The sequence below is a fragment of the Candoia aspera genome, chromosome 1, assembly GCF_035149785.1.
Source record: "Candoia aspera isolate rCanAsp1 chromosome 1, rCanAsp1.hap2, whole genome shotgun sequence".
NCBI classification, from domain to species: domain Eukaryota; kingdom Metazoa; phylum Chordata; class Lepidosauria; order Squamata; family Boidae; genus Candoia; species Candoia aspera.
Window position 1 is genome coordinate 123,162,468 of NC_086153.1, and position 16,791 is coordinate 123,179,258.

Genomic DNA, 16,791 nt, shown 5'->3' on the forward strand with positions numbered 1-16,791 from the left:
CTATTGACCTTCTTAGTTATCCTTTTCTAAAGATAAAAAAGGCCATAGTCTGTTTTAATTTTATTTGCTTATAAATTAACAGAAGTTTAACCAAAGCTGGTTAAACTAATCATGTGAAATGGGGTCATAAATCTAAATTCTAATCTAAACAAGCTAAGAAGATAAAACTTGGAAGATTTATAGTTGATACTGGGAAAAATTAGGGTGCAGGAACATGGAAGAAAAATTCACCCAACCATATCAGAAAACAATGAAATTGGGGAAACATTTTGAATATTCAATAAGAAATTACCCACTGTCACTAGATTTATTTTGACACAATGAGTTTCTATGGATATTTGTATTAACATTAATATGCTATGTTCTAAAGCACTGTGGATACAAATGAACCATGCAGACATTCATATCCAGAAAACCTGTGTGTGCTTCCACTTGAGAATCCACATTTCTAGTCTATTTATAAACAAGCTAATGGTTTTATAAGGCAGCTTTTATTTAAATAAAAGTCACTGAATCAGACAAATAAATGATAGCATAACCCAGACTGCCACTTCATCTAAAGATATGGATAAACAATTTATTAAGTTCAGAGGAACAATGAATAAAAAATAGATTGGGATAAAAAATTATAACAAATTCACAGTTTATCAACTTTCTAAAAAGAAAAATACATAAATATGATAGGTAATAGTTAACAATTGTCTTGTAATTATTAGGGATTATTCAGTGTATTTGGTTTAAATGTTGATAAATGGCCTAAATAATGTGGTCATTTCAATACATTTTACAGTTAAAAGTTCAGCAGCCATTTCTTCCATCATATGATTAAACTGTGTTCATACATGTGGAAAAATTACTTGCTTCATAATACTTTAAACAGAAATCAAGGAATATTAGAAATCACTTGCTTTGCCTTATTTTGGTCTATAAGTAACAAAGGCTGAAGTTATTCTGCAAACTCCAATTAATGAACTGTTCTTGTCACATTAAAATCCAACTTAGAAGTCTTATTTGAAAATTAAATAAATTCAATAAGAAAAATAAATTCAACAAGATTTTTTTCAATAAGTATGTTTAATATTGCAACAGTAATGAAATCCTATCGAATTCCTATCACCGTCATGGAACTTCATCAAAATGTCAAATACTGAAAACCCATAAAGTGAAGTTTACTTTTACCGTAATAAAATAAAATAACATAAATTCTGCAATGCCCTATTTACCAATTCAAAAGACTTTCCTCAAGAGTGGAGAACCCCTACCAACATTAGTCCATTAAAATGCAATTTCACTATATTTAACCACATATCCACAGAGAACGTGGTTAAATGCTACAAATATGACATTCTGTTGCAGATAAATGCAGAGATTTTGGTTTATGAGGGTAAAGTGTGATTTTCCCCCCCTATCAGTTTTATCATCATCCAAATTTCACTCCCAGAAGAGCAGCTTTTTAAAAATCAATGCAGCGTCCTTTTCGTTCCCAGTCTCCATAACGAGTTGGTTCGGGGCCTCTGGGACCACCCTTCTCTTTTGTCATTGGATTGGTATCACCTGGAAATTCTAAAAAAAAGAAAAAACAAACAAACACAAAAATGCTAATAAATAGCAGATCTGTTCAAATATAGTTTGACTGTATGTGATGTTCCTTGATTCCATTTGAGAATTATTTTTATTGCTGGCACTCAGTTCATTATTAGCACAATGGCCACAATTGTCCAGCATTTCTGTCTGCTAGTTCTCAATCAATTTGATGAAAGAGAATTTGCTTTTGAAATGCATTTTGAATAAAATAATTTTGGTGATGTTTTTATGTGTGAATGTTTTATTCTTGCATTTACAAAGTTCTGAGGTAGCCAAGGAATATTTGTGAATATCCTGTCTTATACTATTCAATAATCTCTTCAGTAGCCTGCAGCCTTCCTGGCTTTCCATGTTTTAATTATATCCAAGGGAAAATGACATGAGGGATGCTTACATTAGGCTTCTTCAAAGTGGGACATGAGGCCACCCAGGGAGGCTCCAGAATAAAGGAAAAAAGTATAAAAGCTGCTACCAGTAATAAAGTAAGCATAACACCCCCATGAGAATTTGAAAGGAATGCTGTAGTACCCTAGCATAAGATAGAAAATACAAACTTATTTCATAAAAAGGGCATTTTGAACATTGGAAGCCAGATTCTGGCACAGCCTTACTTATTATATAAGCTAAATTAATTGACTGTCTACTTGTTCTAGCTTTACCAATGGGACTAAAACTACCATGATATACCCAAGTAGAACTCAAATGATATGGTCGTTTGATATTATAGGGGGTTTGAGGTCTCCCTTCAGCATGAAAGCCATCTGGGTGACTTTGGGCCTGTCAATTCTCTCTCTCTCCAACCCACCTCACAGGGTTATTGTTGAGGGAAAAACAGGAGGCAGGAGTATTACATATGTTTGCTACCTTGAGTTGAATGAATATATATATCCTGTCAGCTTCTAGTTTCAACATGACCAGTTCTCCTTAAGAGCTAATGAATTTTTCTACTAACTATGCTGAGATTATTAAAACATTGAGTTTATCTTAAATTTTCCCAATATCAGAACACATCAAGTGATTTATCTAAAAACAATTCAGATTATTAACATAACATAGAATTGTAATAAAGGAATAGAGCAAAATTTTGATTCAAAACTTACATAACGGACAGACAGGATATGGCTGCAATCACATATACTAAATTACTCGTTGAATTAGTGTTTTATGTTTAACAAAGCTACAAGTCCATAAAAATAAACTTCTGTTTCTGACTTGAATCCAGGGAAAATAGCTTTTGCTAACTTCAGATAAAAGGCTTTTAACAAAATATTAGATAGTATAGATTTAAAGGAATCTCTATAAGGAATAGCATATGGGAATAAACCCTTGATAACAGGCTTTTTAGGACAACCTGTAATGGAAAAAAAAATAGCAACTGACAACCACACTAAAAATAATGTGTACACTTTATGAATTTATTATGCTCATTCCTAACTTTCTGTGACACCACCCCTGCATGACACATTTGTCCATGACTCAAGGGACAGAGATAAACATATTTTGTGGTACTTCAATAGCACAGCATTTTAGAAGTAAATTAGATTAGAAAATTCAAAGTTATCCTAAATAAGTGATTTAGCTACACAGGAAGCTACCTTAATTGTATATTCATAATATCTAAGCAATAAAAGGTATTTCCTTTACTACCTCACTGAAGACATTTACAGGATCTCAATAGATCCTATAGATGTGTTTTAATACCATTTGTTATATTTGTATTTTACACACCTGCACTTACTTTCTAGTGGCTCCTTCTCTAGGCTTGATTCGTCTGGCTTATCAAAACGACCGACTGGTGTGTCTGGCTTCTTAAGTGGTTGCTTGGTAGGTTCAGTATTTCCTTTTGTACTATAGTTAGTACTTCCCAAAGAACTGCACCGAAAAGCTGACCCTATTACATATAAACGTAAGGTTGTTCAAAAGTATGTTATAGAATACCTAGATTTCCAATATCCTATGGAAATGGAAAAAGCCAAAAATGGCTACTATGTAAGAAAAGTCTAATATAAGCGTGGATGCGTACAGAACACGTATATAGAGATTCCTGTCTGCATCACGAGGCCTATTTAAGAAGGAAGAGGCACAGAGTCAGAAACAGGATGTGCACTGAAGAGAGTGCATCTTCTTCCCTTCATGAACATAAAGCAGGATATATATGAGCATGTGCAGGATCACATTAAGTATTAATGATCATCTGCAACCAACATCTTTCTATAGTAAACACAGCAAGGTTTTCACTGGGATCACACTCTCCAAGACAGATACACTCCGAAGTCCCGCTCTTTGTTGTGGAACCTTACAACTAGACCACACTTGAAGCATGGCTAACGGCTGTTTTCAGATTCTGTTAGTGCTAACTAGAAGTGCAAACGACTCCAGATTTGAACATCTTTAATATGACAAAAACCACCTACTGTACCATGGTTTACAGGGTCATGCAGTAGAGAGTCTCAAATAGCAGTGCATGTGGTACCCTTTAATCTACCAGTGTGTTTCAGAATTCTGTTCCACTACATATAATAGTACATTTTTCTTCCAAAAATAAGCCTTTATATGTATTGTTTTTCTTTTTTACCTATAAGCTGCCCAGAGACATCAAGAAGTCTAGCAGTCTCGAAATTGGATTGATTGATTGACTGACTGATTGATTAAATACATAAATAATTTCCCTACAACTCTCTCTCCTTTATGCACACCTTTCTTGCCAATGGTAAGTCAAGAAATAAGATATTTGTGAGTAAAATCCATCAATAATCCACTTCTGGCTCAACAAAAGTTCCCTCACTTAAAAAAAAAAGCCAACCTCTCCGTTTCACAACCCAATTTACATAACAACCCTTTGACTGGACTAGTGGAACAAAGGTGGTTAGCAAATATTGGAATTTTATTGGGAGAGGGGAGAGGAGGAAATCCTTGTGTAGCTAGTTAAAACGAATGAATTTGAACTACATGAAGACTACCTGGCCAAGGTAGGAAAGCAAAAATAGTGGACGAGGGTGAGGTTGTATATATCCATATAAGGTATCTCAGATTAAGTCCTATTAAGTACGTGGAATTTACTCCTAGATACGTAGAAATGTGCAGAAAAGTGAGGGGAATCAATTGAGGCTTCAGCCACAGAATCGAAACAACGTGAAAGAAAACACGCTGCCCCCTTTATGAGCAACACGTATCCCCATCGCGAGAGGACAAGGGGTCCGTGCAAGGCACAGCCCAGGCAGGCCCCTGCAGCATTTGCCCGCCTACAAAGGCTTGGGGTTGGCCTGCCGGCTCTTCCCGCCTCCCCGGTACTCGCGGACCCCCGCTTCCAAACTCCGCTCTCCGCTTACTGGTTTGCCCGCCAGCGGGGACAAAAGAACGGCCCTGCTGGAGGGACAGTCGCAGAGCCATTTCCTGCCGGGATCAGCATCCGCTCCTCACCCTGCTGCGGCTCTCCACGCCTCCGACGGCCCAGCGAAGCGGGCGGCGCTAGTGCAGGAAGCCCCACCTCTCCCCCGCTTCTTTCCCTTTGGCCTCTTGACGGGGGAGGGTTGCTCGCCAAGGCTTTTGGAAAGCTGCTCCTTCTTTGCAGCTTTTAACGAAGGCTATTGCACTTTACTTAGAGTAGAGATAGAGATAGGATTCTGTTCTGGACAAGGCAATAGAGCGGACGGCAGGGAATGTGGGACTCCGCGGGATTTTTCGCCGGGGTAAAGCTGCAATGGAGTATAGGATCGTGATCTGTCGCTGCAACCATACAGTCTAAGCAATCTGTAGTACAGTATTTTTAGCGATACCCTTCCCTATTTTTGACAATGTCCTATGAAACAGCCCCCGCAATCTAAAATGGGAGCGTAAGAAACCGCCTTATGTTGATGGTAGTAGGTCCTGCCTGAGCGAATTAAAAGGTTAAGGCTTTTGAAGTCTACTTTGACTCCTAGTGGCTACATGGACACCTTGCTGCGGTCTTTTTGGCAACGCTACAGATGTTTTGCCATTGCTTTTCTTCAAGGATGTTTTTAAAGCGTCTAGTCGTTTCTAGACACCTCGGATTCCCTGGAGGTTTCATCCAAACACTAAGTCTGACATCACCCTTTAGGCACTATTTCGGCTCAGATATGCTAAGATGCGGCTTGCCGAATACCTGAATTCGCACATGCAGTGGTTTAGCGTGATGATAAATTCAGGCAGTGACTAAAGTAGGGTAATCTGAAGTTCAGTGTGTTGTGGAAATGCAGACAATTCTCATCAGCACATAAACTTTTAAGGCTGAATTTTTTCTCTGTCCTGCCAGGAAAGATGAGATTAAATTTGGGAACCTGTCTGTGTAACAACCGGTGTTCAGTGCACTAAGGCTTTTCTTTTGTTTTGGAAAGAAGGGTCAGCACTCTATAAAGCCAGTCTTTAGGGACCATCTCCTGCTACGGTGTTGGAATGGAGGGATGTGCATATACTGGCCAAAGTTTGAGGCTCATTCTACTTAAAAGAGCTTGTGTTGAAACTGCATAAATGTTAGCATGTTAGTTCCTGATATTGCAGATTTTATGCCTGTACAATTACGTAAAAGCAAAAATGAATGAATGAATGATAGTAATAGGAAACAGGTCTACAGTTCTGGGAATTTTGGTGACTCAATGGCCTGGACATTGGATTTACAAGACAGAAGGATTTGACTTTCAGAATAGGAATAATCTTTCTAACAATTGGGACCCAGAAAAAATAATTCCATCTGCAGCTAAAATTAGTTAAGGGTTGAATCCAAGAGATTTCCAAAAGAATGTCTAGAACAGTAGAATCTAGTGCTATGTCTTACTTCAACTACATTCCCTAAGAATAAAAGCTAAAACTATATGGCAGGAGTCTGGGAAACATTAACGGTACTTTGCAGGTTGTCATATATTGCTGTAGCTCTCCCCTTCAACAAACATAGCCACAACAGCATTGGACTATTCTGTAGATCTAGTTTAATTATTGCCCAATCATATCTAAAATGAACTCTGTGATCCCTCTATTTTTAATTAAAGAGGACAGCAATCACCTTCCCACCAGAGAAATTTATTTATTTATTATTCAAATTTAATTACCGCCCATCTCCCCCAAAGGAGGGACTCTGGGTGGTTACGGGTAAGGTTAAACTCTTTCTGTGAAAATTAAATCAGAAATTTTCCTCCTGTGTTCACGTAACTTCATGCTTAATTAAACCACATTTTACTAAATTAATCCAATAGCCTAGATTTACAAGACACACTGAACCATGAGTTAATCACACTGACTGGGTTTGTGCAACACTGAGACGGTAACATTTTAGTGGAGTATCATGCAGCAATGTGTGTCAGTCATTGCCAAGTCTTATTGAGTAAAAAGACTGAAAAGCAGGAACTGACTTTTTTTGCAAAATGAACAGGTAGAAAAATGGCTATAGTTTTTATCTTATATCCGCTTCTAGAATGCTAATGGCGTGCTTTCTTTTATGGTGGAAAGTGGGAATCTTGAGATTATGACCCATCCAGGATGGGTCAGTTAGCCACTCTCTATATGGGGAAAGCTATTTCTTGAGGTCCTTACAGAGATGGATAGTGTACCCAAACTCTTCTGACACTCATCCTGAATGATTGGTAAGAGCTCTATACAGTATTGTAGATCGGGGCTAGTACAGAACACTCACTGTGACTCCTTCTTGACATACTTTTTCAAACTTGCTGCCAATCCTCAAGGATAAAAATGGGAATGCTTCCCCCCCCCTCCAGTTTATGTTTATAACCCTAAACTTAGAAGAATTGTGGAATGACATCAATTTTGAACTTAATATTCAAAGGGTAGTGATTCTGGATTAAATATGAAATATTAAACTATGACATTCTTCTCTAAACTACCATTTTAATTCTGTGTTGGTATAGAAATATAATCTACAGGATGACTAAGACTTATGTTCCTATAAGAAGGAATTTACATGGCAGCACTTTATTTAAATAAGTGCCTAAACTATACTGGGTGGGCTTCAGCAATTTATTAAATTCCCTAATCTTTGGGGCTTTTTTAAATTCCTGCTGATTGTTATGTGGATGTAACCCAGTTTTACAAGAAAGAAGATTGGTTTAAAAAATTCTATGAAAGGAAGTAGATGTATGAGTAAGTAGTTCAGATTGAAAAAGCAGAAATAAAGCTAGGAATCCATAATTGCTGAAAGGAGCCTGAAGTGATTGAATATGGATTGAAAATATAAAAGAAGACACATTGGAATATTAATTAAGCTCCATCATTCAAGCTAAATAAATCAAGTACAAAGAACCCAATGACAATCCTATGACAACAGTGAACAGAGTAATTTGAAAACATAAAAATTAATAGTAACCATGGGAGATTCAGAATGCAACTATTTGGAAATGAGATCTGTAGATGATTATATTTACTCTTCTCTGTCATCTTGTGCCATTATGCCTGTAACAGAAAGTCTAAAATACAATTAATAGGACCTTTTAATTTACTGAATCCAAAAATAAATTTGAAAAATACATTTTACAGAAAGTGCTCTCAGTTTGGACACCAAAGGAGTCCATATGTCAAACCACAGAAATATTTTAATTTTTTTTTTTAAAAATCATATTTTTAAATTTTAAAAAATACTTTAATTTTTAATTTTTAAAAATATTTTTAAATTAAAAACATTATTATTTTTAAAACCCATAGAAATATTTTAAAACATTTTAATGACAGATATATTGATACAAGTATATTACCCTATCTAACCTACTTCTGGGTTAAAAAAAAGTGTATTAAAGCCAGGAGTAGGAAAGGACATCATATATGATGTCATCATGCAAATGCCACAATTTATATACTTGCATCAGTCACAGGGACACAAGTACATAATGGTAATAATTATGTCATTGCACACATGCTATGATTTCGGATTAATTCACTTCGCTATGGATGCTGTTAGCCATGATCCACCGGGTATATAGCATTATTACATTGGTCTAGTGGTTAAGGCAACGGGCTAGAAACCAGGAGACTAAGCGTTCTAGTCCTGCCTTTGGCATGAAAGCCGGCTGGGTGACCTTGGGCCAGTCACTCTCTCCCAGCCCAACTTACCTCACAGGGTTGCTGTTGTGCGGAAAATAGGAGGAAGGAGTACTAGGTATGTTCACCACCTTAAGTCATTTATAAAATTAATAAAGGTGGGATAGAAAAATAAATAAATATTTCTGAAACCGATGTGTATCTAGAATTACTAAAAGCATGTAACAACGCAAACTCAAGATACTTCACAGTCTGAAAAAAATGTTGGACAATTTATCTATTACAGCCTTAGCTGGGCAAATAGTTTAGTCGAGTTGTAGATTTAGTTAGCTATCAGCAAAATGGGAAGTTTTGAACTACCTCACATAATTAGAAAGCTAAGTGCAAAGAAGGTTCATGTTTATATAACAGTTTGTAAGTAGCATGCTATATTATTTCAATTATATTAAAATTTGTTTTTCTGCCCAAGTCACAAAACAGTAATAGCTGCATCCATAATATTCAACGTTCACAGGGTTATTGTTAATCTTTTGAAACATAGCAAATAACATTTTCCATTAAAGCTGCACATTCACTCTTAACCAATGTATCAATTTAAAATTAACAGTATAATGGAAAAAATTGAATGAGTAGATCATTGGTTCCCATATCCCCTATTAAAACTATAATCGCTTCTAAGTTGAAACTAAAAGGAATGCAAGCAGAAGAAAACATACCCAAGAATTCATTAACAGAGTTATTAAGACCATTCCACTGCTTCTAAATTACTTTCCCATTCTTACGTATTAGCTAAGCCTGATTAGTCCTTTTTTAATCATGTTTTCAAAATGAGAATTGGTGTTACCTCTTGAAGAGCAAGTAGTAAAAATATTGCAGTCTTAGAATTGTTTATGTATTGCATAAAGAACAAAGTATTTCTGTGAATCTATGTTTGTTAGTAAATATTGCCACTGATAAGATTACAGTATTGTTGCACTTGTACTCAGACTAACTCAAAAATAATTCCTTTAAAACTCAAAGGGATTTTCTTCTGAGAAATAACCACAGATTGGGCTATTGGTGCAATAGATGAAATGGTCAAGCAGCAGCAATTATTTGTAAGTCTTGCTTAGTAAATTTCAGTAACACACTATTACAAGCCACTGCACATCAGTCCACAGAATTAAAATAACTACCCTCAAACAGTATTCGAACAATTAGAAATTTTATACCAATAGCACACATGGACAGTTTGCAATGAAAAGCTGTCAAATTAAGTAATATTCAATCTGTTATCAAGTTCCATGTGAGGTCATATATTATTCTCAGGATGTGGAAAAAGCAAAACCTTGCTTTCTCTCTCTCTCAGAAGTTTTTTGAGTTTATTAACACCAGATGCAATACCACAATGCTAGAAAATAAACATGCATTAGATATACTACAAAACTGTATTTTCTGAAAAACTGTTTGTTACAATTGCAGAATGACAAGATATTTTTTCCCTTTTAAAAGCGTTCTGCCTGAAAAAAGGTAAAAAGGGATGAATATTGAACTCACTACTGTTTAGCGCCAGTAAGAATTCAACAGACTTTTAACGTTCTTGGATATTAAAAAAAAAAAAAATCAGTTATCACAAAACTTTAGCATTTTGTTCCATTTCAAGATGCAACTGATTTCTATTTACAATAATTTGTCAATACATTTTAATATTTAAAAATTTACATTCATAAAAGTGTTGCAGAAATTTATAATGTTTCCTTTTTAAAAATGTACATACAGAAAGTCCCGTGTAAAAGGTTCACTGAACAACTGAACCAATAAAAAGAGCAATTTTATTAAATTTTGCAAAACTCCACGTGAAGGCAGCTCACATTTCAACATTCAAAAATCCTTAATTGCTGCTTGCTTATGAAAACTAATGTTCCAGTAATAAAGGTGAAAATGTAAACTAATGTCCTATTGAGATCAGTAGAAAACTGTAGTTTCCACAGGCAGAGCATGTTCAGTAATGATTCTGTAGAAAATGGTTCAGTTTGAATGTAGTGATGTAACGAACAGGTGACTGAAAAGAGTGGTCTTGAACAGACCTATAGTTACTATCGTTATTTTAGCAGCCAGCAGTTTGTTTTCCAGTTCAGCTTTTTAGAACACTAAAGAGATCTATCAAATTAATACCTTCTTAGACATTAAAATTCAGGATTTTTTTGGCATCTAAAGACACATAAAAATGTAGTCATATAACATTTGCAGTCTAAATCCACCAGTTGCACATAACTGTGCTTAAATCTGTTCTGAAATAATTAGGTACCCCAAATAAGAAAAATAGAAAAAAAAACCCATTAAAAATATTGCACAGCCACATACCTAGAAAGTAAAGTTGATGTTAAAAAAGCTCTTCACATGGATGATATAAATTATCTTCCATATAAAAAAAGTATAAATATCTCTTAAAATACCGCAGCAACTACAGTTTAATATCACACATTATTTATCTGTTAATGAGGTAATAACCAAGTCTGTTACAATGTTTTTATTCCTATTGGAAATATTTTAGGGCAGCAACCAGAAAAAACTTTTCTAAAAATATGTCCGAGTCCAGAACAGCAATGTGTGCAGCTCTTCCTATGAGAGAATCAGCTGTGTTTGGCAGTGCACAATGCACATTGTATCGAACTAAACTGCAGTCCTTGCTTTGAAGAACAGGCAGAAGCAGATTCTGGATCATTTCAGCGTATATTGGTCCTGTACATTAAAAGAAGAATGTGCATTGTTTAATTGATCAAGCATTTTATATATTCCCTTTCTATCATGCAATTAACGGAGCAAGCGCTTTGTTTAAGTACATCAGTTGATACTGACCAAAAACGTCTCGGCTCATAATTAGCCAACAACTATACTAACTACTTACTTTAGCTTTAATAGATGCTTTAAAAAGCTATGTTTGCCCTGGCTAATAGAATAAAAACAGCAGAGAAATTATGAGCGACCCCACAAGGGACATTCCATAAAGTGCTATACAAAAAAACCTCAAAAGAACCACCACTGCCAAATACTTGCTGCATTTGTCAACCAAAGGATAGTAAGCAGGACTTCAGAAGCTGAACAAGCACACAAAAAGGGTCATATAGAAGGCATATCTGTACAAATGTACATAAAGAAAGACCACTGATGCTTTTAAAACAACTACTGTTATAAGCATAAAACAGCTTCCAAGATACAGAAATATGGCAGATCTGAATAAGAGACTGTAAGGTTCGGAGAGGAGGGTTACAAGGAGAGGAATGAAAAAGGTGAACATTTACAGGTAGTCCTTGCTTAACAACCATTTGTTTAACAATGGTTCAGAGATATGACGGGACTAAAAGTTACTTATGGCCTGTCCTCAAAGTTACAACCATTGCACCACCCCCATGGTTATGTGATCGTGATTTGGGTGCTTGGAAACCTGCTTGCATTTATGACCAGCTGCAGCATCCTGCAGTTATGCAATTGTGATTTGCGACCTTCCCAGCTGGCTTTGGACAAGCCAAATCAATAGGGAACTACTGATTTGCTTAATGACCGCTGCAGTTTACTTAACAATCACAGTGATTCGCTTAATGACTGTGGTTAAAATGGTAATAAAATCGGGTCCAGTCATGTGATGCTTCGTTTAATGACTGCATCGCTTAGCAACTGAAATTCCAGTCCCAATTGTGGTCGTTAAGCAAGGACTACCTGTATGGCTAATTTTTAAATTTGGGTTCATTAATGGAAAATGTACAAAACATTGCAAAGAATTATCTTTTGAAATTTACTGTTTTTAGTGAACAAAGATGGTAGTTTGCTTTTCCATTAGTTTTTAGTCCCAACTACGATCTCAGTGCAGCTGGGACTGTAAGCAGTCCCAAAGGCAAACAGATATGGGAGCATTTTAAAAAACAGCATTAATGATACTATGAGAAAATAATGACAAGTAAATTGTCTTAAAAATATTTCGTTGACAAAAACAATTTCCTTTCCTTTAGAAAAAAGTATACAGATAAGTTTTTATTTTTAAAAAGTTTTTTAGGGCCCCATCACATTATTTTTCATTAAATGGACTCCTAAAGCATTTTTTTTTAATACATGCAGTCCCCAGATTATATAAGCCCTGACTTAATAAAATCAATGTTACAGAAGCAGGTATGCAAATAGGAGTTGTCATATTTGTGTAATACTGTATAGCCACATAAATGGACAAAAATATACATAAATAAAATTTGCACATGCCAAAAGGGTGCCATCTGATGTGTGTAACAATAGGTTATATAATCCAGGCACTGTCTGTGTGTAGTTTCTACTTCATATGCTTCATTAACATTAGTCTCTCCCTCGTAAGAAAAAATTGAGACCTGTTGCCCTAGAATGACATTATTCAAGGTTCAACTACTTATTCTCCTGAATATTTTCTAAAGGATAAACAGTTGTTGTTTCACAAATATCTATGTTTTAGGTAATACCTGTCTGTTTATCCTTCAAAGCTGTTTTACACATCTCAATGCGGGCAGAATGATAAGGGACATAACGGTCTTGCAGGGATCCTACTAATATTATATTTTTGAAATACTGAAGACCTGTGAAAGACAGTAATTGTAAATATTAAGCAACGCGCACAAACACAGCAAGTTACAATCTTGGGGGAATTCAGTTAATACACCAAAAAGAATACAAACAATTCCCCACCACCACCAAAAAAAACCCAACCCTTGAATGGTTATTTTATTAGGGATGTAACAACTGTTGGGATACCACTACCCTCTTTCAGTGACTAAGCTAAGGCATACATAGGGGAGGAGAATAGGGAGAATTATGCTTTTCTGGCAGTCATCAATATCAAGGTTATGAAATTTAATCATGGGAAAAGCTCTTCAGAGAACTTTGCATTTATATGGCTAAGTAGAGATCCAGAAATATGACTATATATGGTGAAATAGGTTTGAGGACTGCTAATTGATTTATGGAAGAATGGTAAAACAAGTTTCTTAAGTTCTTAAGTTTCCACTGAGAGTGGAATTCCTTTTACTGTCAAAGCCACAGTCTCATTTGTAGTTTCTGTGAAACCTGACATTGTGCACGAAAGTACTGTTCTTCTCCGGTTTATCTTAAGAGCATTTCCTCCATTATCATCTTACGACTTACAGAAAGCATAATCTTATGCTTTCATCCATATTTTTTTCATTTAACATTTTAGCAGTGGAAGTATTTGGCACAAAATACTATTTCATTGTCTCTGTGAAACTCGGCTACATGGCTTTGATTTCCAAAAGCAAGTAAATTAGTAAGTCTTTGTATCAATAGCATAATTACTCTTTTAAAAAATTTGCATCACATAAATACACTATTACCAGAAGACCTATGAAATTTTATGGGAAAAGTGTCTAAATCTGAATGGCCTGAGAGCCATTTATGTATAGTATAGGATTTATGTAGAGTATAGGATCACATTTATGTAGAGTATAGGATCACATTCATTGGCTACCCAAGTTGCTGCATTGTAATATCCTGATGTATAAATGAAAACATGTTTCATTAAAAGTTAATGCTTCTAAAGATGCTGGTATAGCTTACCTGCTTTTCTACTAAGTTTGTATAAGAAGGTTTGCCGGGGGTCTGAATGATCTCGACAGGTCAACTGTAGCAAAGATCCTGACTTCTTCCACTTCTGCATAAACCAGAGACCTATATTTTTGCATATATTACATGTGAATACATAAAGCATAATTATACAAATTATTCTTTAAATAATTTTCTGATTAGTGTTCTAATTAGTGTTCACTCTATACATCCTAAGAATGTTCTATTCCATTTGCTTATCTAACATGTATGAATAAAAATTATAAACACATACATCAAATGAATAACCAACCTTATAGACAATAGACAAAATTCTCACTGAAGACATATATATGCTAAAGACAGTTTAAATGTTCTTTAGTACATCTGTCTTCTGTTCTTTAGCCAATTGATGAATATTGTACAGTCTGTAGTCTTAAAAGCAAATCCTTGATGACAAAACAGAATGGCAATTATTTTGACAAGTTCCCAGAAAGTGTTGGTGTTCAATGGTCCTGAATCTCAGGAAACCACTCATCCTGTATCAAATGCTCTGAAATTTGGGGATGTATCAGTGAAGCTTTACTTCAGAATCTAATCAAAGTAACTTCCAGGAAAAGCAGTATGATCCTGGTAATCCCTTTGGGATGACAGTATTATTCTTTGCTCCCTCTTCTTATAACAAGTGATCTTGTTCCACAGAAATATTAGCATTTTTCTTTACGTTGTATTCTCTGTTTATATATACTTGCGTTGGTTTTATTGGCTTTCCCCCTTAATATTATCTTAAAAACTGATAATGTATATATAAAAAAATCCCACTTGATATAGAAAGGTGATACAGAAACATGAATACCCAAATTTGTATATCGAATTGAAATGTTTTAACTCCATAAATTCACTAATACTAGAATACTTAATTTTACTAAACATTACTGTAGATTGTAGATTCTTTATTACAGAGGTAGGCAACCTGGTGCCCTCCACATATTTGAACAATGATTCATGTTACCCCTAACCAGTGACCTTAATAGCTGAGAATTACAGGATTTGTGATTCAAAACATCTGGTTGCCTTTCCCTACTTCAGTATATTCTTTCTGCTTATTTAAATAGTGAGGCATCCTGTGCATTTTTAATGGATACTAGAAATATTTACTCAAACGTTAATCACTGGAAGAAAATAATTACATTCTTTAAAAGATTAAAATAAGCCAACCTTTCTTATAGTTATGAGACTTTGAAAATGGACATCAAATCTAATTTTTTACCTGTATTAACAAGAGCACTGCTGTTGTAGAGCGTACCAAGATGTGGTCCAGACAAAGATAGGAAGGTATAAAGTTTACTGAGGTAATACCTAAACCTAGGTCTTGTAAGCACTGAACGAATTATTAAATTACCCAGGGAATGTCCAATAAAACTGAACAAAAAAGAAAAAAAAAGTGTGAGATTTGGAAAAACACTTTTTTAATACATTAGCAAGTGAAACCTGGCACATTAACTTTGTTTTGCAATAAATGCTATGCTTTCTGGCACATGCCTATAACAATCATGCACTTTGAAAGGGTTTTCAGCATGCTTACCATAATCACCTCAATAAGGGGGTGTGAACAAAAATTTTAAGGCAGGGCATTTTTGGCTATCACTGGTTTCCAAGCTTTCCACAGTATTCCATTAACCTGTGATCATTCCTCTACTTCCCTTCTGCAGTTTCCATTACACACTATGGACCTTTGTTTGAGAAGGCACTAGAGCAGTAAGTTGTAGGTGACACAGAAACTGCCTATCCTTGTTCACAGTATTTAATTTTCAGAGATGTACCACATCCTAAGCTTCATTGGGTATTCATGATTAATAGCCACTTTAAAGAGCAGTTACAATGCCTATTGCAGCATATCTTGATGTAACTAGAGAGCCCCTATTCATGTTTTTAACCAGCCCAATAAATTAGTGCATTGAATTCTTACATCTCTGCCATCCACCCCCAGCTCAGTTGCCTATTTAATTTTTTTCAATGTTGTGGCTACTACACATATTTTCCTATGGATTGTTTTAGTCCCAATCAATCCAAGAATGTGAGTACTTCCCTATTGTTTCACAGTGGCACTGGTTCATCAACAATGTCTTAGTTTACAGTGTGACACCTGTGCCTTTACTCTTGGTTACTTCTGTTTTCTATTTAAAGTTTTCTAGAACTAACTATTCATTATTTATGATAGTGAATTCCTCAAGTTAATTATATGGGGTGTTATACATATCTTGAACATATTACCAAAAAACATCATCACCAAAGGTAGTGAAAACATCCTCTTAAATCTCTAATTTTATAACTTACCAAATCTTTCACTAGATCTTTACTGAAGGGTACACATTGCTTTTTTGTTCTTTCAAGAGAGAAGGTGCTCTATTATTTCAATTGCTGTTTATGTATTAAGAAAATTTAATCCCACTTTCTGAAATAAAATCTTCCTATAGTGACTTACTATCATCCCGAAAAAAGCATCCAAAATCATAATCACTGTTTGAAAACAATTTTTGACAAAAATTTCTAATAAATATTGGCATATTAACAATGAAATATAGAAATATATGAAATAATTGTGGATTTTCTAAAAAGAAATAAACAACCCTGAGAAGAAATTATTAAACTAGC

General features: G+C 35.1%; 2 protein-coding genes across 6 annotated transcripts in view; both read right to left on the reverse strand.

The window, feature by feature from the left end:
• Positions 1–472: 472 nt before the first annotated feature.
• SDHAF4 (succinate dehydrogenase complex assembly factor 4) lies at positions 473–5,043 on the reverse strand. Its single transcript, XM_063313149.1, has 3 exons — positions 4,914–5,043; positions 3,323–3,475; positions 473–1,563 (listed from the first exon to the last, which is right to left on the reverse strand). The coding sequence occupies exons 1-3, from the start codon at positions 4,972–4,974 to the stop codon at positions 1,454–1,456; spliced, it is 324 nt and encodes a 107-aa protein (XP_063169219.1). The 5' UTR covers positions 4,975–5,043; the 3' UTR covers positions 473–1,453.
• Positions 5,044–9,932: 4,889 nt separating this feature from the next.
• The window catches only part of FAM135A (family with sequence similarity 135 member A), a 63,689-nt gene continuing 56,830 nt past the window's right edge, over positions 9,933–16,791 (reverse strand). For all 5 annotated transcript variants that reach the window (XM_063313194.1, XM_063313212.1, XM_063313184.1 and 2 more), the window contains 4 exons: positions 15,407–15,558; positions 14,152–14,262; positions 13,044–13,157; positions 9,933–11,304 (listed from right to left, as the gene is read on the reverse strand). In XM_063313194.1, coding sequence (XP_063169264.1) covers positions 11,099–11,304; positions 13,044–13,157; positions 14,152–14,262; positions 15,407–15,558 — 583 coding nt within the window. In that variant the 3' untranslated portion in view covers positions 9,933–11,098. The remainder of the gene's footprint in view (positions 11,305–13,043; positions 13,158–14,151; positions 14,263–15,406; positions 15,559–16,791) is intronic.

What these genes read in the sequence shown, in the direction of transcription:
- SDHAF4 (XM_063313149.1), bottom strand. Translation starts at nt 4,974, where the DNA reads ATGGCTCTGCGACTGTCCCTCCAGCAGGGCCGTTCTTTTGTCCCCGCT. An exon ending in CCCCGCTGGCGGGCAAACCA is followed by an intron (nt 3,476 to 4,913) that starts GTAAGCGGAGAG and finishes TATATGTAATAG; the next exon opens with GGTCAGCTTTTCGGTGCAGT. An exon ending in AGAGAAGGAGCCACTAGAAA is followed by an intron (nt 1,564 to 3,322) that starts GTAAGTGCAGGT and finishes TCTTTTTTTTAG; the next exon opens with AATTTCCAGGTGATACCAAT.